Genomic DNA, 21,494 nt, shown 5'->3' on the forward strand with positions numbered 1-21,494 from the left:
TACAATTTCCAGATATTAATGTTGTATAATTGTTTGCCATCGCCTTCTTGTGGACCTAGGCAAGTAGAGCTTGTAGCTGCAGTGTTCTTTTTTGGTTCTATGTAATTGTATTATCTTAAGAACTGGTGCAGACCTAGCTTTAGACCATATACTATATAAGTATGGAAAAGTACAAAGCAGTTCTTCATTTAAATTCGCCCCATTTTCCATGAAAATTGTGTTCGTTAAATAAGAGCTTGTTCGTTTTGTATCTCATTGTTGGTTTTTATTTGCATATCTTTTATTTACAGCATTTATTCAGTTATTGTTAATATACACGATCCGCTTTTGGCGCTACAACTAGACGAACTTATAACTAACCCTAAGTATAAATGTTTGTGCATAAAGTACAGAAATTATTTGTGTCCAAATACATGAACATGAATCGCCGGTCTTGCATCATTGTTCATATACATATAGAGGCGATTATACATAATGCAATAAATTAAATTTACAAACGACAGGAACAAATTGTTAACTTAAAACGAGAAAAACAACCTAAACAACTAAAATCAATCATTGCTCGCGCCTATTTGGTTTGGATGGGGCGGTGAGGCTCGCAGACGAGATGCCTGATTCGGGGTCGCGGGGTTTTGAATTCGGTCGTCATGGTTGATATGTTTTGTGCTCACTTACAGAAGAGGCTCACAAAATATGCCGGAATAAGCCACTTTATATATATAGTATATAAAATTATATACAGGCGAATAGATTGGTTGACGACGTTGGCATCGACTTCGACTTCTAAGATGCCGACGCAAAATTAATTACAAAAGTTCAACTCGGTTTTATCTTCTGAGTCTGAGTGCAAACTGGAATTGTGAAGCGACTTAGAGCTTTATGCGAAGAAGGTGGGGAAAAGGAGGTTTGTGCGTCTAGTGAACGAAAGTCTCGTGGGTATTTGGTGACTCGTGTGCATGTCCTGTGTTCATGGGGGGTCATTTTCACTAACTCTTACAAATTTACGTTCTATAAGCTCTGATTGCATAAGTTGTGTGTGTATGTGTGTGTTTTCGTTAATGTATTTTCAATTGGTTTCAGGATTTTCACTCCCACAAATTGCACAATGTCCTTGGAGGTGGCTGCGGGTTGTTTGTTCTCTGGCCGGGCGCCAGAGTGGCGCTGAGGGTAGCGAGCAGCGGGCAGCGGGCGGGTACTTGCTATTTGGTGTAAGCGGCGTTTACTCAAAATACCGAAAAATCACATTAAATTATTGTCCGAAAGTTCAGTGCCTTTGTCCTTGCCCCAGGGTCCGAGTGCAGCGTTTTACTGGTCGCCGCACATTCAGCTTAGTGTCTGTTCGGTTACGGCTGCAGCAGTGTCAGTTTCGGCGTCTGCTGTTGCAGATGCTGCTCCCGGAAGGCAATCAGCGAGCGGAAGGCTGATATGGGAGATGGGGTTGTCACGTTAACCAGGGCCGGCGGCAGGGCGTATGGCTCAGGGGACGTGGATGCTGAGGCCGGTGGCGATGGATGTCATGGCTTGTCACTGAGAGAGGTCACGTTCACGCCCGGCGAGATCTTACCAGAGTTTGAGGAGGACGAGGAGGCGGTGGAGTTGCTGGAGATGGGCCCAATCATATGCTGGCCCGCAGATGGAGCGCTACAGCCAATGGAGGAGGAGGTGCTCGATGCGGAGGGGGAAGCGCCGGCTGGTGGGGCCACCTGCTGAGGTCCTGGATTGCCGGACGTGGTTAAACTGAGGGGGGCGAAATGAGGGCCGCTGGCCGCGCCGGACACAGCTGCCTTCCACAGCAACGGATTCATGCTCAAGCCATTGTGGGCAGCTAGACTAGCACCGAAATTGCGCTGATGTTCCAAAAATTCTTGCGTTGGCGCACTTAAATGTGCAGCTGCCGCTGCAGCTGGTCCGTAAAAGCCTCGGTATAGGTCCGGCCTCACATAGGGATGTGGTAGGCGTGCCGCCAATGGTGAGAGTATCTTACCCGGCGAGGGATGCTGGCTTGGATGACCGTAGAATGCCGGATGAGTAGGTGGCAAGTCACTTCCCGGTGAGTTTTCCTTGGGTGCTGACTCCTTACCGTCCTTTGAGGCCATGTCGGCCAACGACCAGATGCGTGGCTTTGCCGTCATGCTTGCTCCAGTCGCACCGACAGGAGTTTGCAACGAGTTCTGCTGTGCCTGATGGTGCTGCTGCAGCAGCTGCTGTTGATGGTGGTGGTAGGCTGCAATATCGGGTGGAGAACCCGCTGGCGGCCGAAAGTGATGATGAAGTGCCGCAGGATGAAACAGTGGGTGAGCACCGGGAGGCATACCGCCAGGGCGATCATAAAGATCGGGCGAGCCGTTAGGCGATCCTGGTCGTGACTCAGACCACTCACTGTTGTTGCTCTCTCCGGGCCGGTCTGTCAGCATGTCACCTAGACGCCCAGAGCGGTCCTTGTCCTCGTTCGAACCGAGTCCAGAGTCTTTAGCATCTGCAATTGAAAAAAAAAAAAAAACAGTCAAATCATTAGCGTTGCGAATAAATCTGTTTTGTTAAAGGCGGAAGTAAAATCAGCTTTGGCGAAATGAATGACATGATCTGTTTAGTTTCCAAAGCTTGAATTAAATTTGATTGAGAAGGACTGCAGTTTAAGAAAATGTTTTTAACAATCATTGAAGGCGGTCTCCACTTACCTAGCAAGTCGTTGTCCTCTGTATTTTTATCGTCGTCGTCGTCAATATTGGCATCATCGTCGTCAACTCGATTTCTGGGCTCCCATGTCATTTTATTTTCCTTTTTCAGTCTTCTTCTCGCATTCGCAAACCAGGTCGACACCTGCGTGAGCGTCATTTTCGTGATAATGGCCAGCATTATTTTCTCGCCCTTTGTGGGGTATGGATTCTTCTTGTGCTCGTTTAGCCAGGCCTTGAGTGTGGATGTCGTCTCGCGGGTGGCGTTCTTCCGTCTGGCCCCATTCAAATCCATGCCGTAACTGCAAAAGAAAACCAAAGTAGAAGGGTTAGAAATGCGCTGAGGGTTGCTGCTGTTTGGTGCTAACAGTACACAGGTGATTATAATAAAGTGTAATGCGGCCTGAGCTGCTTAAGGGCGGCAGCGGTAACAACCGCTGTTGGCGTGGGGGCGGGGACTAGGCCGTCGACTTTTACGGCCCAGCTGTTGCCACTAGTCGTCGCATTGATGTTGAGTTGTTTAAATAATTGCGTTAACATTTTGTTGCATGTAGCAATTGTTGCAATTTGTTAAACTGCCCGGCTGCCTAGCCTGGCTGCCTGGCTGGGCCTGCCTGCATGTGGTCGTTGATGTTGCCGGCAACGGCTTTAGTATTGTTTTCACCCGTAACATTTGTTCATCATAAACACATTTGCATGGTCAGGCAACATTTATGCGCAGTTTGTGGTTGGTTGATCGGGCAACACATTTTGTGGCCCCACGTTGGGCGCTGCTCAATGGTCAACAACTGCCCTTTATCGCTTTTTGTGGGCAGTTAACAAGCACACTAAAAATGTATGCTTATATGTATGTATGTGTGTCAATCTCACACCGTACTACTATAACCCCTTTGTTGAGCGCTACATCTATGTACACATCTGTACCATGTGTGCCATGTATAGTTGTCTCATTTGTAGCAGCCAGCTGCCTGCCGTCACCGCCGACGCAGCTTGCGATGCTACGTACAGCGCTGCGGTCGCTCTTTGTGTGCATTGCATTAATTAATTTAAATTTGAGAATGAAAAAGAAAAATATATATGTATATAAAAAAAACGTAAAATACGAAGTGTCGCCGAGTGCGAAACACCTGCGCCGACAGCCACTCTGCCTTTGATCACTTGACAGTTGAATAAATTTTTGCTATCAACGTCCGACTGTGCGACGCTTCGTTGTGCCTAATAATGCTCGACTAGTACGACTGACGGTCGGACGGACGGACGGTCTGACCGACTATACGACGATGCAAAACAATGTAGCAGAAAATGGCGATGCGCCGCGCTCAACCCCTTTTCCTTCCTCTCTACGCTCTGCGCTACTTTGCGTGTCCATTGAATACTGAGTTCGATTCGCCAGCGGCGTTCAATACACGTCACAACGAAATAACTCAAAATTGATTTATAGTGAATATTATTGATAGGCAAACAGCAGCACCAAATTCAAAAACAATGACAATGTTGACGCCAACGCCAACGCCGCCGTCCAAGCCGCCGGCCGTCGAAGAGCTGCGCATGACTCAACTTTCAAATTTTGTTATGAGTGTCAATTACAGTGGCAACAACAACAACAATAGTAACAACAACAACTACAATGCGTTGCCTGCACATTTACCTGGTCGAACGTGACGTGACGGGATGTTGTCGATTGTTTAATTGGCAATTGTGTTTAAAAATTTATGTCAGCGTCGTCGGCAGCGCAGCGCTTGGCGGAAGCGGGCAGCGCTCCAACTGGCGTTGGTCAATTACAAGCGCATAAAGTTCTGCATAAAAATGGAATTGTATATATGTACATATGTACGAGTATCTATGTATGTATGTTGGATGGTTCGTGCTAATATGCAGCGTGCGATCGATGTGTGCTTTGTTTGTGGGCGGTAAAAGGTGGGGCCGCCAGCGCATGCAAGCTTTTACTTTTTACGCACTTTGTTGCAGGCTATAGACTCGTACATATGTATGTATACCCGTAGTACGGCCCCAAAATGGGCCTGAATTTGAATGCAGCTGCGCGCGCACTTGGCATAGCTGCCAGAAGACCCCGTAGGCCCCATGCCGCACCCGAATTCACGAATTCACGAGCCCTCTTTGTTTGCAGCTCACGTCTTGACGCTGATGTGGCGTCCAACGCCTGCCGGACCACCTTATACGTTCTTTTTGATTGTATAGAGTCTAAGGCGCCACAATCTCACTGTAATATTGTGCACTTACCTATTAAAGGGGTAGCCGGCAAAGGCGGCATCGTATGGATGATACATTGGATATGGCCATGGCGCAGCTCCGGCTACAAGATTTTCTTTCAGATCGAGTCCAGCCTGCTAGAATGAGAAAATAAAAAACAAATATTTAGCATAAAGTTGTTGTTATACATATTATACATATATGTAAGTATTTGTGTCGGAATTTATTCCAATCAAGCCAAATCCGACAAATGCGGATTAAATCTGAACTGATTGACCAAAATTCGTGCCCTTGAACCGAAATAATTTAAAAATCATGTTAAACAAATCATTTGTACATGTTTTACGCTTTGCATCTATTTTTGTACTCGGTTCAGATGGGAACTGTTATCAAAGCCGATGTCGCAAACAATGGGACGAACTCGATCGTACTATGTAGAAACCAAACTCGAATCAAATTTATTTGAATATCGATTTATGAACTCGGAATAAGTTCCGTTAAACAATAGTGATAGATGATTGTTGATTAAAATATTGCCAAGTTTTTGTTTACTTCTTGGAAGATACTGCCTCTTTAAATTATGACATGCACATACATGTTTAAGTTCTGGTCTTGTTCATGATTGCAGTGCTACCTTCATTATCCCGACTTAATTCAGTATTTGAAACCTTACTAGCAAGTATTCGAAACATCGTTGATAATATGGCTCCAATCTATATAATTGTACATGAAAATAATGCTAAGTTTTGCTCCTAATTGTTAAGTGTGAACATTATTCCTCCCATTGTGCGTTGGAGCCGGGTTCTCTGTTCGAGCGATCAACGATCATTAAAAGCGGCGTCCATGTGCCGAAGACGTGACCCCTTGGGCCGAGCAAGCATTGGCATCTCCGTCTCAGTCTTTGTATATTTGCATGAGCTCTAGCTGATAACGGGTCTGCTATATACATACATACATACTTATGTATGTATGTATGTATATACATAAATGTGTATTGTCTTGCTTATAGCTTTCTTTCCCATCTCCGCTGTTGTTTAACACGAGCGAGCAGTAATTAAAATCTAACACACACACACAGCCATACTGACACTCACATGGTGACACATAAAACGTGGAATTAAAATGTTGATTAAGTGTAACATGACAATTATGTACACGTTTAGTAATTTAGACTTGTCTGAATTTGCTGCGACAGATGTCAGCTGTTCCATTCGTAAAAATACAATGTGATAATGCAGATAGTACTTACTAAGTATAAAGTGCGTGACAGAAGCGATAGAAGAGAAGAGAAGGGAAGGGAGTGGAGAGGGAGACAGCTGGTTTGTTGATAACACTCGAACGAGTTTGGAATTCCATATTTGAGGAATTTGTGGAGGAGAGAAGGATGCGCGACACTGACTCTTCATGGACACAGCATAGACTCTGAATAGTGTGTGTGTTTTTTTTTTTTTCAAGAGGACAAGTGCCTGATTTGGGATGTATGTACGTTTAGAAAGACCTCTCATTCGTATACATATTGCAACATGATGTAAAATCGCTGGTCGATATGCATCTACATGGCACCACGGGATGAGCTCAGGGCAGAGCAGGCTGCATGTAGAATCAATTGTCTGCAAAATTCAGACACCGTTCAGTTCAGTTCAGCCTCTTGCAGTTGCCGTCGGTGTCTGAGCCCTGGTCTGGACATGTCTCTCTCTCTCGCTGTGGCAAAAGCGGAAATATTTTTGTGTCGCCAACATGAAAATGTTGCTGTTTAGTTCGATATCAGCGTCAATCGTCCGTTAATGCACCAAACAGCCGTCGGCATGTCGACGCCGTCGTCTCCGTCTCCGTCTTCGTTTACTTCTCCGTCAACGGTGTTGTTGTCGAAGTTGCTGCACAGCATGTGGCAAGTTGGTTGTTGGTTGACTGTTGCCTGCACCGGCGATAGATCGATAAGCGGCGACTGGACGAGCGGCATGAGTGGAACGAGCGGGATCCAGCAGGTACACGAGTATGCGCAACAGTTCGCAGAAGTCATTTAGCAAAACGTTTTACAACCTTTTGGTAGACAATATTGAATTACAATATGCAGAAATAACTTGGGCCCATGCCATGTTGCCAATTGCTGCCAGCTGAATTCCTCAATGAAGCCACAGTTGAGAGTGCAGCGAGCGAACCGGTTTGCATTTACAACTTTTACAACAAGCGCGCAGATATACTTGAAACAAATAAACAACAACACAGACAAACGAACAAACACAACAACAACAGCAACAATTGTAGCAACAACAGCGAGTGCGGCATTTGTCTAAATGGCAGTTAACCGCATCCGCAAAATGCAGCAGCGCTCAAAATGTGCAACACTTTTTTATTGCGTGTCGTGCGTGTGTGGGGAGTGCGTGTAGCACATAAAGCGCATTCAATGCAACATACAATAAATTGCTGCTGCTGCTGCTGTTGTTGTTGCTGGTGTTGCAGTGCGCTACTGTTGCCTGCTAGCCACAATGGCCAGCCCCGGGACGCACTCAATCCGCCTCTCACCACCTCCATACATACAAATGTGGCAAGATTTGTACTGGCGATGAGAAATATTAACAACATTCGACATGTTTGCAACTGCGTTTGCGTTTATTATTACACGCGGGCTGCAACGGAGGCAACGGAGGCAACAACAACAACAGCAACTGAAACTGCTAGCTAGCAGCCAACACACTGTGCAGAGCACAAGCGCGGCTTGTTATCGCGTTAAATATTGCGTTACCACCGCCAGCAGCAGCACCAGCAGCAGCAGAAGCAGCGGCAGCAACAACAACAACAACAACAGTAACAACTACGGAAGCAGACAAGAAACACGCGGCAGCTTTCATTGTTGCGGGCTACTCAGCTGCCTGCTCCTAGATGGTGGCGAGCTGCAGAGCCTTTCTTGATCGCACCAATCCGATAGAGCGTCGTCGCTGCATACATACATATATTCATATACGAGTACGTAGGGGTCTAAATAAAGTACTCGTGGATGTGATTTGTAGTACCAGTTTCGATTTTTTATGCTAAAAAACGTACATGTACGTATTTTTTGGCATCAAACGCTCCCTAAAGAAATATATTTGCATAATAAATTTCTAACTAGCTACTATGTATATATCTTAAACAAACTTCCCGTAGCAACTTTTCTTAAATGATCAACTTCATTATAACTATCTCGGTGAGAATTGTTTTTCTCTAAGAATATAGTTTTAACTACTTTGTAAATGTAATCCGTAAACAACAACTTCTAGATATGTGCCCTTAAGCTATGTTTATAATAAACAAGATTGTTGTTTTGTATATTAGATATATTTGAAGGAGAAAGAAAATAATGCATTTTATAACCATAAAGAATCTGTTTCTTTGAAATATTTTGATCACATTTTTATAGCTTTTAATAAAATGGCTAATTTATTTCTATATAATGCGCACTTAATGGCAAAATGGGAATTTTTGAAAAGTCGTTAAAATCGTTATACAAAATGGCATCTTCTATTTTCAGAATACATTTTCTGCACTGCAGGTTCAACAACGCATTTATAAATCTGGCATACGGGAACTCCTTCAAAAATAAAGCAATGCCAATTGGTTTTCAGTGTTCACAGAATGGAGTTGTTTTATTGCACAACATTTTGACATAGTAACTGTGGTTAATTCAATGCCCCGCTTGAATTGTCATTTAAAGTTTGTATTTGATTTGCAGATCGCGACACATTTGTAATCTCTACTGAAACTAATCCTACTATACTAATTATAATACCGTTTGGTTCTCCTCCTAACACTACTTCACTCATTTATTTACATATGTAGGCCACCTCTACTTGTATACTTGTATAATTAAGTGAAAAATTGGAGTTGCATGTCAGATTTTCTTGTCTCTGCTGTGCTCCAACAAATACGTGTATAGATATATGTATGTGTGTGTGTGGACACTTAGCGGTTTATGAATGGTGCCAGTTGGTCGCTGGCTGGCTGTCCACTCTCGTCCACTCTGTCCAGTTGGCCGCCCGCCGTTCGGGCTGTGTGTCGCTTCACGCATTCTGCTGTGCGATTTCGCAGCTCTCCTTCTCTGGAGACAGGCGGCAGCGAGCAAATTAATTCATTCAAATTAAATGTTCGACTTCATTGTTGAGTAAATTCTGGCGCTGTGCTCGCTTCACGCCCGGCCCCGACGACGACGACGACGACGGCGACGACGGCGACAGCGACAAAAATGAGGACGAGGATGATGGTTGGGACGTTAGTTGGAGGTCCATATGTCGGCAGAACGACGCGCCTGTGGTCGCCGCTCAGATGCGCTGCGATGCGAATGATGCGCGTAATGACGGGTCGAGTTAATTAATTGCTGCTTCGATTTAAAAATAAACACACGTTCACGCACCGAATTCCTGTCTCCTGGCCGGAGACGACGATGGCAAAGAATGAATTGAATCAGAATTGGAATCGACGATGACGGCGACGAGTTCCAAAAAAGAATCTCAGATGGTGCAGTGGGGAAGGGTGCTCTGGCAGAGCAGAGGACTTCCTAGCGCCTATAGTGGAAAGTCTAGGCTCGATGGCGATAGTAATTTTTGCACTCACTGGCTGGCTTATAAAGTTGTACAAACAAGCATCCAAGCCAACTCTTATTGTTGTTGTAGTTGTAGTTGTTATTGCTGGTGTTGTTGTGGCTTTAGTTGCTACATATTATTTGTTTGTCTGTTGTCCGCTGGCGTTGCCATGACTGCTAATTTGTAGCTGTTGTTGTTCCTGTGTTGTAGGCAGCCGCCATTCAAACACGCACTCAAATCACACACACACACGCACACTCTCGTGCATTTGTAGTGAAAAAGCTTTTGTATGAGTGCAAAATTTACTGTTAACTAAAATTTTCAACATCGCCAAAAAGCCAAACAACAACGGCAGCAACACAAAAACTTTGCACAGCAGCAACAGCAGAAACAACAACAACAATGACAAGAACAAATCTATTTAGCACTTTGCCAAGGCCCAAGGCGCCGGAGCCCACACATTCACAACGCACACACACACACACACGGAGAAGGCTCTGCCCGCCCTCTCTCCCCATTGCGTGTCCAACCACCCCCGAAAACAAAACACGACGACACTTCGACATTTTGAAAGTTGACAAATCAGTGCGTGTACTTTGGAGTTCTCCCGCTTGCAGGCTTAGTAACTGTTCTTGCTACCGTTGTTGTTGTTGTTGTTGTTGCTGGGGTTGTTTGCCATGCGTGTGTTTGTACAGAGGGAGCTCCCTCTCTCTTTCCTAACTCTCTCTCTCTCTCTATCTCTTGGCGTGTTGTCGTTGGTACTTTTTGTTACATTCTGCTGTTAAGTTCGCCCGTTGTCGGGAGTGAGGAAAAGTTTTGTAGCTCCCGCAGGACATGGCACCACATTAGTTCGTTATTGTTGCTGCCATTGTGTGTGTGTGTGTGTGAGGTCGGAGTGCGAAATTTCATGCTTGCATTGTTGTTAGTGTTGTTGCTGCTGCTGCTGCTGTCGCGTTGATGATGTTGTGCCACTTGAAGTGTAGAAAAGTCAATATTACAACAGTCCCGGCACAGCCAGAGTTGCCTTCTTCATGGCGCTTCATAGCCATTTTGCAGTTCTTCAAGCATCAAGTGCTTAACACCCAACGACCGCTTGCTTGGTGGTACCAGAGAGCGGGTTGGAGCGGGCGACACCGATAGCGGATAGGAGAGGCTAGACAATTGGTTTAGGGCGCGTCGGCCAGGCCAAGTGTAAAAGTTGAAAGATATACGATTTTGGTGAAAATGAAGTGGGTATGGGAATTGAAATGGAAATGGAAAATGGGGCACACGCACACACCATTCGAGTTGAGTCGAGTCGAGTGGAGTTCAGTCCAGACAGTTCATCATTGCCTAATTGGGCAACAGCTGAAAACGCGCAAACGTGTTCAGGATGCAGCATATGCCTCGACGACCTTAAGGATAAACAGATAAAACTGACGGCTGTTCAGGTCGGACAGGCTGTCACTTGCGTGTTGACAAATTTATTAATAAGGCAAACGACGAACGGCAAACAGTCAGTCGACGCCCTCAACACATCCAGGAACTGTGAATGGAATGGAATGGGGACGGTCTCTACTCGTATATGCTAGCAGGCGGTGCTCTTCAAATGTGTTTCTCAGCCATTTGAAATGACAAGAGTGCCGCCGAATCATCCACCTTCCATCCACCTTATAAGCCATACATATCTTATAAAGAGAGTACACGCCTTACCGAGCGTACAGAGCTCGGAGAAAAATATATTCCTTCGCTGCGGCAAAGTGACAGCCGCTTGACAGCTCGTGTCAAAGTAATGAATCCATCGCACCGCACCACTCCGCACCGACCCCAACCGACACTTTTACAACCGCCCAGCCACGCTATAAACTCTCTATAGATGCAATGAAAAATTGCTCCAGTTTAGGCGTGTAAAGGCGCCGGCAGTGTGGAGGAAACGCCTTAGTGACTAATTACGGCCGCTGGATGATTTATGCAGCATAGAACTGCAGTGGAAAACGCGAGCTGTTTGACTTTTAAACGCCGCAATTAATATGAATTCGGGCCCATCCGTCGAACAGTAAAAATTGTAGGCCCATGGCATGACACTTTTTCTTTTTCTCCCTCCATCGCCGTTGGTGGGGGGGACAGGGGATAGCGCTTAATCACTCATCGCCAAATTGAAAATGCGCCTTTCATAATTTGTACCATTCAATAAAAAAATAAACAAAGAAAACCAGAAACAAATACATAAAACGAAATTTATGCAAAATCGCTGCTACTGGCGACGACTCTGGCCGGTTTAATTTTTTGGTCTGGGCAGCTGATTTAAGTTCCGATTGTTCAAATGCAAATCAATTTTTAAGTGGCTGCCAAGATTTTATTGCTGACAGCAACCGATGCGCGCAGCTCACTGTTTCAAATTCCTATGGCTTTGTTTTATTTATTTTATTAACTTCTTTCCCCTTTATTTTAGCAACACCAGCGACTGTAAAAAATTTAATGCGTCAGGCATAGGTCACACTGGAGAAAAATCAATAGTTCAATAGGAAGGTTTATCAACAAATAAAATCTATTCAAATCTTCAAAAATGAAAATGTCTTTTTAAATAAATTCAAAACAAAAACCTTACTCGTCTATGGTCATGCATCCTACTGTGCTCACCGTATTATTAGTCCACGAATGAAGCAACACCATCAGATTAAATAATATAGTTTCTTTAAAAGCGCCATAGTAGATATATTCCGCAGAAAGAAAAGAGGGAGTAGCGATTTAAGCAAAGTTTCACACCCAAAACAATGTACCTTTACACATCCCAGGGAAGGAACAAAGATCTGAGGGGTCTGTTTCAATCACCAACTAAGTGATGAACTTTCAGCATCAAATTGAAATAGAAAATAATCATGATTCAATTCCTAATTTGAAATAAATTACATTTCGAAAAGTAATCGTTACGTTATGAATTGTTTTATATTGATCAATTTTAGGTAAACCTATAATTGCATTTCATTTTAGAATCGCAGTTAATGATTGGAAGCCCAAAACGAATCAAACATGTATGAGATACATAAATTTGGACCCGGATTCCGATAGCAATTTTTACCAAAATCAAAGACTTAAAAAATTATCTAGCTTCGATTGTAACTATAACTACAGTTAGGTTTGCATAATTGTTTGTTAAGGCAGTATGCACATCAAAAACATTAAACCTCCATATGAAAATCCTCAAGAAACATATGAATGATGGACTGTTTTATCGATACAACTTTTATTTCAAAACAGTGGCGAGGGTATGCAATCAAATACGTGCTATCGATGTCATTCACGATTATAATACATACAAATGAATACGGCTTCATCGCTGCCAAAACTGATAAGAATTTATCACTACTTTTGGTCGCTATCGACCAGTAAATAACTTTAATATTTAGGCAAGTTTTTGTAAACTCTTTATAAGCCGATCAAGCCAGCTATAAACGAAAAGATGCTGATTTGTGTCGCGTGCCACTAAAACAGGGAACTAGAGCAAGCGTTCTATATTTATTTTTTTATAAAAAATCAAATTCTAAAATAGAAAAGCATAAAGTGGCCTTTATTAGCAATTATGAAGTAGACGTTATGGTATGAGAAGTAAAATTGTCATTTCTATGTGATTGTTTTTTTTATCTGTGTCAGGAAATTAAAGAATTTCATCTATAGATACTATGTACCAGGCATACTGATACATTATGCATGACATTTAATTTCCGCGAGTAAATATATTCGTTGTGGGAATTCGGTTGTCTCTGTTCATTTACAAGGTATTGAAGTCGGGGTTAAGTGTTGAGCCGACAACAACGACATTGAAAAGAAAGCTTTGTTTATTTCCGCTTTATCGATACCGTCCCACTGTGCGTTGCTGCGTGATCGATACAACAATCGAAATCAATCATGTTAATAATGTCGCTGGGGATTTTGTTACAATTGTGGAGGTACGCGCTTACACGTCCCAGAAAATGGTAGTCGGCAGGTACAGATGAACGGCCGAGCCAGTAATCGCATTCATTAGATCACGATCAGACCATTCATACTACTACATGCTCGTATACTCTACATCTGTTTGTCGCACTGCTTGGCACCTGATTTGTTGTTGGCGAATTTGTTAAATTTGCATCTGAAACATTTCGCTTGCCGTTTTTGGCACGCTCAAAAGCTGAAGCGAGTCGAGTTGACAGCGACAGTTAAACTGGCCCGTAGATCGGTGAGCGGAATGGATGAGCTGGGGGAGGCGGGGGATTGGGGCAGCGGGTGTACATTGAGGTACCCGCTGAAGGGGCCATTCATTAAACTGCCAGTTTCGGTTTCACGATCGTCAGCTTATTTTTTGTTTGTTTTATTGCTGTTGCCCAAAGTGTTGTTATTATTTTTGGTTTTATGTGCGTGTTTGTAAGTGTATGGGTTTCTTTTTTCTCTTCTGTTCTTCTGCACTCGTAAGCAAATAAATGCGTTAAATTCGAATTTTTATTGGAGCATATTAAATGAGTTTTGGATCATCATCTAGCTATGCATAATGCATAATCATAAAAGAGACAAAGAGCGACGATTTTGTCGAACATAAACACTAAATTAATGTCAGCAACAACAACATCAGACCATCTTTGGTTTATAACTTGTCGCCGGGTTTTTACGGGCGCTTTGAGGAATTTATTGTTTAATTAGGTGGACGCTGGCTCTCGTCCGATTGATTGAGCATCGTCTCATACATGTGTACAAGTATGTATGTAACCGACCGACGACATAATGGACCTCAATGGACGTCAGTGATTGCAACAGAAATTCAAGTGAAACGCAGCGTCACGAGCATCGGACAGACCGCAGGAACCATCGCTGTGTGGGTCCTGACCCCTAACGCCGCATGTGGTCCGAGCATTGTAACCAAATAGAATTGTTTGCAAACAAAGGCAAATTACACGCTGCTATTAGGAGTCATTCGGCGAACAAAGGGACAGGCGGCGCAGTGCCGGACAGTCCGACGTTCCAATGCCACATTGTCGGCAGCAGGCAGAGTCTGAGGCGAATGAGGCTGGGGAGGACGCTGACGCTGACGCTGAAGCTGAGACCGCAGCCACAGCCACAGCCAGCGGCAGGTCGAGAGCGAGAGTCAAGAGTCGAATGTCAGAAATATTTCGCAGTTTTGTCTGCGACTTAAATACGGCTTGAAATATGGTCGAAAGCGCAGCTGGAGGTGGGCGGCTGAAGAAAAAGGTCAGGCACTAAGCGTGGCACTCACTAGCGCTAGCTCCAAGGCCTGACAAATCTGCTAGAATACACTCGCAGAAATAAACACTCGAAACATACCTAAAGCATTCGCAATAGCGGGGCTCTTCAATGAAATAATCTTCACTTAGATTTTTAGCAACTTTTTAGCATATTTTTCCATATTCAATACATTTTAAAAATGTGTAAAAATAATTGGAACCCTTTTGATGAATGACCTCTCTGCCTCTTCTACCTAAAGGAGGAACCTAATACAAATTGTGCGTTTTTAGAGAAAATTAATTTCCTGTCCGTACCACTACAAAGCATTTAAAAATTATATGTTCTATTGCTTTAAAAATTGAAAACCCTCCTCCTTTTTTGAAGTCGGTTTTGCAAGGATCTTTCGAACAATCTAGTTATTTCGCTCTTCTCAGTAGATTCCTCATCAGAACTTTGTAGCAGTCAGATAGTGTACTGAAAGAGATGTTTAATATTTTTGATTCGGGAGCTCTTTTAAAGCTTGTGTGATCGGTTTTTTTGAGTGCACCGCCAAGAGCCGAAAACCTGCTGCCCAACACATGTTCAGGAGCAAGAAGACCCGCTTTGGTCCTCTTTGGCACACGATCAAATGGCGACAAAGCCGACCAAGACGGCGACGGCGACGGAGACGACAACGACGGTGGTGGTCCGTTGCTCCACGACTGGACAAATTCACAAATTTATTGCGCCATTGTTTGGCCGCATGACTAATGGACATGAACTTGGGAGACATGTGCTATGTGTGGCTATGTTTGGCACGACGAACTAGCTATGCGTATGGGACGAGTAGAGGTTGGGGTGCACTTACCGGATTACCGTAGAACGGCGGCTGGTCGGCTGCAATGCCGGACAGGTAGGCCGACATGCCCTCGGGATAGACGCTGAGGGGCACACCACCAGGTCCGGCCACAAGGCCTCCCGCAGCTGCCAGGCGCTGATAGCTGAGCATATCGTACTGGCAGGAGCAGATCGTTTGTCCACTAACGGGATCTGTGTAAATAGTGCGGCCAGTATCACAGCAGCGATTGTTGGGATTGCCACCCGAGGGCGGTGGTACCCCCAAGCCAGGTGGGCCCACCGAGGGCAAAGAAGGCGGACCTGTGGCTGCGCCACTGCCGGCAGCGGCAGCGCCGTAGGGCGTGGCGGCTGCAGCGCAGGGCGAACTGGATCGCGCTCCCGGCGGAACTGTCGAGGTCACGGCCATGCCGCTATGCGCGGGCACCGGAAGCGGAAGACCAACCGGCAGACCAGCGGCAGCGGCGGCAACTGCGGCCGTAAGCGTGGGACCCGTAGAGGCGCCGGGCCCAGATGTGGGCTGAGGAGCGGCTAGCGCTGGCAGCGGCGGCAGTGTTGTCGATGTGGGCGGCAGCGTCGGTGGCGGCTGCTGTGAGTGCGGCGTCTGTGCGGCGTTGGTATTGGTGGGCGTGGTGGGCGATGAAGCGGCTAGGCGAGTTGAAACGGCATTCTGTGAACAGGCAAGAAGAGAACAGAAGGAGAGCGTGAATAGCGTCAATAGCAATAGCTGTTGGCTACTAGAGAACGGGGGAAACAAAAATTTAATTAAAAACGTTGCGCTTATCAGTGTGATAAGCGTCATGGGGCTGCCTGCCTACCTAACCCTACTGCTTGCCTATCCACTGAGGCTTCCAGTTGTTGTTGTTGCGGCTGAGTCAATAAAAATGGAACTCTCGTGAGCTCCGTTTGCTGCTGCAGGCTTCAAAGTGAGACCGCCATTACCAACAAATCATGTTTTCGATTGACAACATTGATTTAAATTACACAGCCGATTGCTGGCAGCGACAACAACAACAACAACAGCAACAACAGCAACGGCAACAGGAACAACAAGAACGACAGAAACGACAACGTCCTAAGAGCAATTTGATTGCCTGTTCAAAGGCCCGTCCGTCGTCTTTCGATTCTGTGTTGGGTATGGGTATGGGTATGGGGGACAGGGTCTCCTCTCTGGCTCTGTTGTGGCCGGGCTTCAGCCTATCGGGCACTTTTGTCAACACTTTTACTCAAACAACTGCAGCGGCGAGGCAGTGGCAGAGGCAGTGGCTGTGGCTGTGGCTGTGGCAGCAGCCGCACGCACTCGCTTATGCGACTCCGACTCCGACTCCGACCGCGACTGCGACATGTGGACGAGGCAGGCAAACAAGTTTCAAGTTTATTTATTGTCGTCTCTTTGGCTGCTTTCGTTAGCTTTGTGTGTGCCTGCCTTCTGCTTTGGCTGCTCCACACACATTTAACATTTTACAAATGATCCAAGGCGTAAGATACGATTTTTATCGGCAGCGAGTTGCAGCGTAAACATTTGATTGATACCAACACACTGGCTAGAGAGAGCGCAAGAGTCTAGGCGAAAGGGCCACTGCTGGGTACTGGGTATCGCCCATTGGATGGATGGATGCTCTTGCCGGCTGCTCGCCAAGTGACAACTCAAGTGGCCATATGCGATTAAAAATTAATTCCCGGCGTTTGCTCTGTGCACGGCCAAATTGACTTATGACTCGATTCACTAACGCTCCGGGTTATCAGAAGACAGGCGGACGCTTTGAATCAGCCGCCGTCGATTGTACGACGTTGTCGTCCGCTGTCTGTCCGTCCGTCTGTCTTTTTGTTTGTTTGTGTGACATCGGAATTGAAAATCAGAATTGAAGAGCGTCCAGCGGCAACCGTTTGCATTTTTACTTTGATAAACATTCTTCTACAGATAACTTGTTCTAATACTTGTAGAGCTGTCAAAATTAAAAACAAAATGTGCGATCATAATAAATACTAATACCCTTTACTAAAATTGTGTATTGGTTCTTTCGTATCAGAGTGTAACTACAATGCCAAACCATAACTCAACTAAAACTTGTTCGACTGATTAGAATGAGTTTGAAAAGAACGTCAGAATTTGAAAAACACTTTCAAATAAACCCCAATATTTCAAAGAAATAACATTCTCTTTTGGACTTATTTGTGCAATTAATATAGCCTAAGAAACTTGTTTATTTTAAGTATAATTTTAAATTTGGATTGTAAATATTGGTAGTTGGTTTAAAAGAACGTCCGCATTGAAATAACACTTTAAAATAAACCACCCTGTTTCAAAGAAAGAACTTGGGACTTTTTTGTGCAATTAAATATAGCCAAAGAAACTTATTTATTATAAGTATAATTTTTAATTTTGATTATAAGTATTGGTTTATATAAACCACCTTATTTTAAAAAAAGAACATTCTCTTTCGGTATTTGGGCAATTAGTTATAGTCTAAGATGTTTCACAATTTGAAAGAAACCTATTTATTATCATAATATATAATTTTAAATTTTAATTTAGGTATTGGTAGTTTGGAGTTTCGAGCGCCCATACTTCGCGAAATCGGGGCATTCATTCAGACCACGTTCATACCAATCGAAAATAAATAGACTACAGATTCTGACAGAGCCAGTCCACACTCCATAGAATACTATTGCAATTCGAAATACCCATCCGGGTACAGTGTGCAAAAATGTTATAAACATATGCAATATAAGTGTGTGCGGAATTTATCTATCGGGCGATTCGTGTTTTCGCTGCGGCTTCAATTTTAGTTGTGGTTTCAGTTTTCGTTTTCTCTGTCCAGGCTACAAGTTGCAATTCATTTTATTTGTTTATCATAAGCATTTTATGGGCGCGCTGTTGTTTTTGTTATTTCTGTTGTTTGCTGTGTGTGTTTAAGTGTCAAGTTTATGTTGAATTGATTACATTTGAGCAGCGAGGCAGCGTTAAGTTGCCATATTTGCCAATGGGATCGGGTTACACACACAAAAGCGAACAAAACATGCGCACACATTAAGGCCTGAGCAGAGCATTTAGAGACTGTGGACAGTTTGTCGATGGGAGCGGGGAACTGGGGGCAGGGGGCAGGGAGCGAATGGATGGCTGCCATTCAAATTGCACAAGGTTTTTGGCAACAAGCTACCATCTACAACTATACGAACAAGCTAGCGGAAACAGCGTACATTGTAAGTATCTGTGGGATACAACAGAAACACTCGTCCGCATCAACGTCACATCGAATGGGCCGACAAGCAAAATGTAATTAAAATTGAATCCTCTCTAGGCGGACGACTATGATGATGACGACGACGCCGCCGCCGCCGCCATTGCAACGAAATGGTGCACACAGACAGCGATTAGCTGTCTTGCTCACAAATGCAAGCATCTATAAGATACTATTGGTATTTGGTGTACACGAAAAGTTCGCTGCCGGCTGCTCGACAAATGTAGCACAAATGTAGCACAAATGTGCGCTTGACATTTCGGGATACACGGCAAGTTTTGGCAGACATCGATTTCGAATTGTCTGCTCGTGTTATTTTTAAATGTTTTCACGAGCTTTGCGACTTGTCAAAGGCGAACAACGTGTTAGTTGTTCGAAACAAAGAAAAAAATGAGGTAGATGTGCATGTTCTCTGCATATTTGTGGCACTTGATCCTGAAATGTTCTTGGGATCTTTGGCTTACAGTACAGCCCGTCAAAGAAACGTTTCTCCAAATATTCATTTGGTGGAATAAAACCATATGGAATTGGAATTGCTTTAAAATTTGAAAAGCACGATCATCCATAGATGCTTTTGAGTTGATTCAACGATTCATTGACTGATTTCAACAAGGATTTGCAACATGTTAGATGGGAAGAGTACCGAATGGATTTGAAATGCAACTAAAACCGAACCTTAAAAGGTCTTGGATGGAACTTTAACCGGAATATTTGGCTACTATTTAGAGTACTAGGCAGCTGGTAATAGTGATGGCTCTACACTTGTTCAAAGAGTTGGCAGAAACAGGATTGTTTACTTTATTCGATTTAGTAACCCATTTACTTAATGATAAATGCTTGACCTTCATGCTATAGATGGCCGTTTCTATCAATTTAAGTGCATTTCTCAAAATGATTAATATTTTTCAAGTCTTCGATTTTTATTTTATAAAAGCTAGCATATTGCATGTTTGTAATTGCTTTAAATTCCTAGTCCGTTCACATCCAATGAAGTTCCAACTGGTTATGCTACTAAAAGGCTTTGACTGTGAGATACTAAGTACAACTAGCCGAATGCAGATGTAATTTAGTTGGGTGTTCAAACGCATACTATATGCTAATTGCCTGGAATGATTGACAAGCTACGTGCTCGCGACTGTGACATGGATATTCCTATTTGATCTGACTGTTCTAGTTGACTGGATTCCACTTATAATCACATACTATTTCTATGTCGAATCCGCTGCCTTGCCGTTGATCTTGCTTTCGGGACCAGTACTACAGATAAGTATTTGAAATATTAAGTGATATACGCACCATTACTAAACAGACACCGGTTTCATTACTGTGCACTGTCATTTAATTTAAATTTTGGTTTCAAACTTAAACTCCAAATGAAACTCAAAGGCACGGCACAGCACAGATCTTGAGGAAGGAACAGAAAGAACTTCGCGCACTTGCACAAATTCGATTGGATCGTTGGGATCCACTGTTGATACTATAATGGCGTTGTTGATGATTTCCGAACAATTTTCAGAGCAAACTTTTAGTTTACAATTATTTTTGCAGCAGTAATTTAGGTGCACGTTTTGAGGCTTAACTGAATTTGTTTTCTCGATAATTTGCACTTGTTTTTCTCATTTGTTTGTTGCACTTTAATTTGTTTTAAATTCTTTGCAGTTGCTTGCATTCACTGAACGTGTGTGTGTTTGCGTGTGTATGTGCGTGTGTGCATATGAGTGTGGGTGTGGATGTGTGCACGGGCGAGCGAAAATGTAATTATAGCTTAAAGATTTGCGCGTGCATAAAAAGGTAATTAATTTTTTTTTGAGCACCGTCGGTGAAACAAACAATTTGTGGATTTGCAGTTCGAATACAGACGAGTTCGAGTTCGAGTTCTCGCTTAATTCCGAGCCAAAGTTTTGGTTATGACTGCCACCGAGGCGTACAATTCAGGCGATGCTGTTAAATATGGCATAGATTGCAATTCAGATACTCTCGGATTCAGATGCCTCGGCGAGTGCGCGACGGCAAGCGATGGAAAACGAAAACGAGCAAACCAAGCTAAGAGTTGGCGGCTATCATACACAAGGCTAGCTTGCTTGCTTGCTTGTTGGCTGGCTGGCTGGCTGTCTAACTGGCTGGCGAACGAGCGGCGCAGACGAACGGCAACGCACGGAGCGGCACGGCGAACACGGCACACACGAACGATACGAACAATCTGCGTAACAGTCAAAAGTAGACTAACATGAGTTTCTTGAGCAACTACAAAGTGTACGACAAATGGGAATTACACGACAACCGACAATCGAAAACAGCTAAAACAGCAACAGCAACAACAACAATGCACCACTACATCAACAATGCTCGGCAGATACTCGCATACAGACGCGCATCTTTGCTAGTATGCGTGAGAGGGAGAGAGAGAGAGAGAAAACGCCGCTGAGCTGCGAGACGAACTTGTTGTTGCAGTGGTGGTGGCCAAACTTGTTTCTCCCTTTATTTTTATGTGTTCGCCTGAATGTGTGCGAGTTTTTCATTCAAGCGCGCGCTCCTCTCTATATTGTGCATGTGTGAGTGCGTGTGAGCGACGGCAGAAAAAGTAGCAACAACAACAACGTACCGTAACAACGGCAATAATGATAATCATTAAAAGTGGGCTGTACTGTATGCATGGCGCTTGCCTGTGTGTAAGCGAGATGGCCATAGTGTGTGCGAGAGAGCACGCACGAGCCGAACACGCGAACCGGTTGCGCCACAAAAAGTATCTGGGAAATACGTGTGTGCCATAAATAAAGTATCTG

At 44.1% G+C, this 21,494-nt stretch overlaps 1 protein-coding gene across 1 annotated transcript; it reads right to left on the reverse strand.

Annotated features, from left to right (window-relative positions):
• Window positions 1-328: 328 nt before the first annotated feature.
• Window positions 329-20,808, reverse strand: LOC115624636 (iroquois-class homeodomain protein IRX-2). The gene is made up of 5 exons (XM_030519397.1): window positions 20,008-20,808; window positions 15,483-16,139; window positions 4,917-5,020; window positions 2,679-2,977; window positions 329-2,476 (listed from the first exon to the last, which is right to left on the reverse strand). Exons 1-5 carry the CDS (start codon window positions 20,047-20,049, stop codon window positions 1,515-1,517), a joined length of 2,064 nt encoding a protein of 687 aa, XP_030375257.1. The 5' UTR covers window positions 20,050-20,808; the 3' UTR covers window positions 329-1,514.
• Window positions 20,809-21,494: the final 686 nt, after the last annotated feature.

This window comes from Scaptodrosophila lebanonensis, unplaced genomic scaffold (assembly GCF_003285725.1).
Source record: "Scaptodrosophila lebanonensis strain 11010-0011.00,11010-0021.00 unplaced genomic scaffold, SlebRS2 tig00000061-arrow-pilon, whole genome shotgun sequence".
NCBI classification, from domain to species: Eukaryota; Metazoa; Arthropoda; class Insecta; order Diptera; family Drosophilidae; genus Scaptodrosophila; species Scaptodrosophila lebanonensis.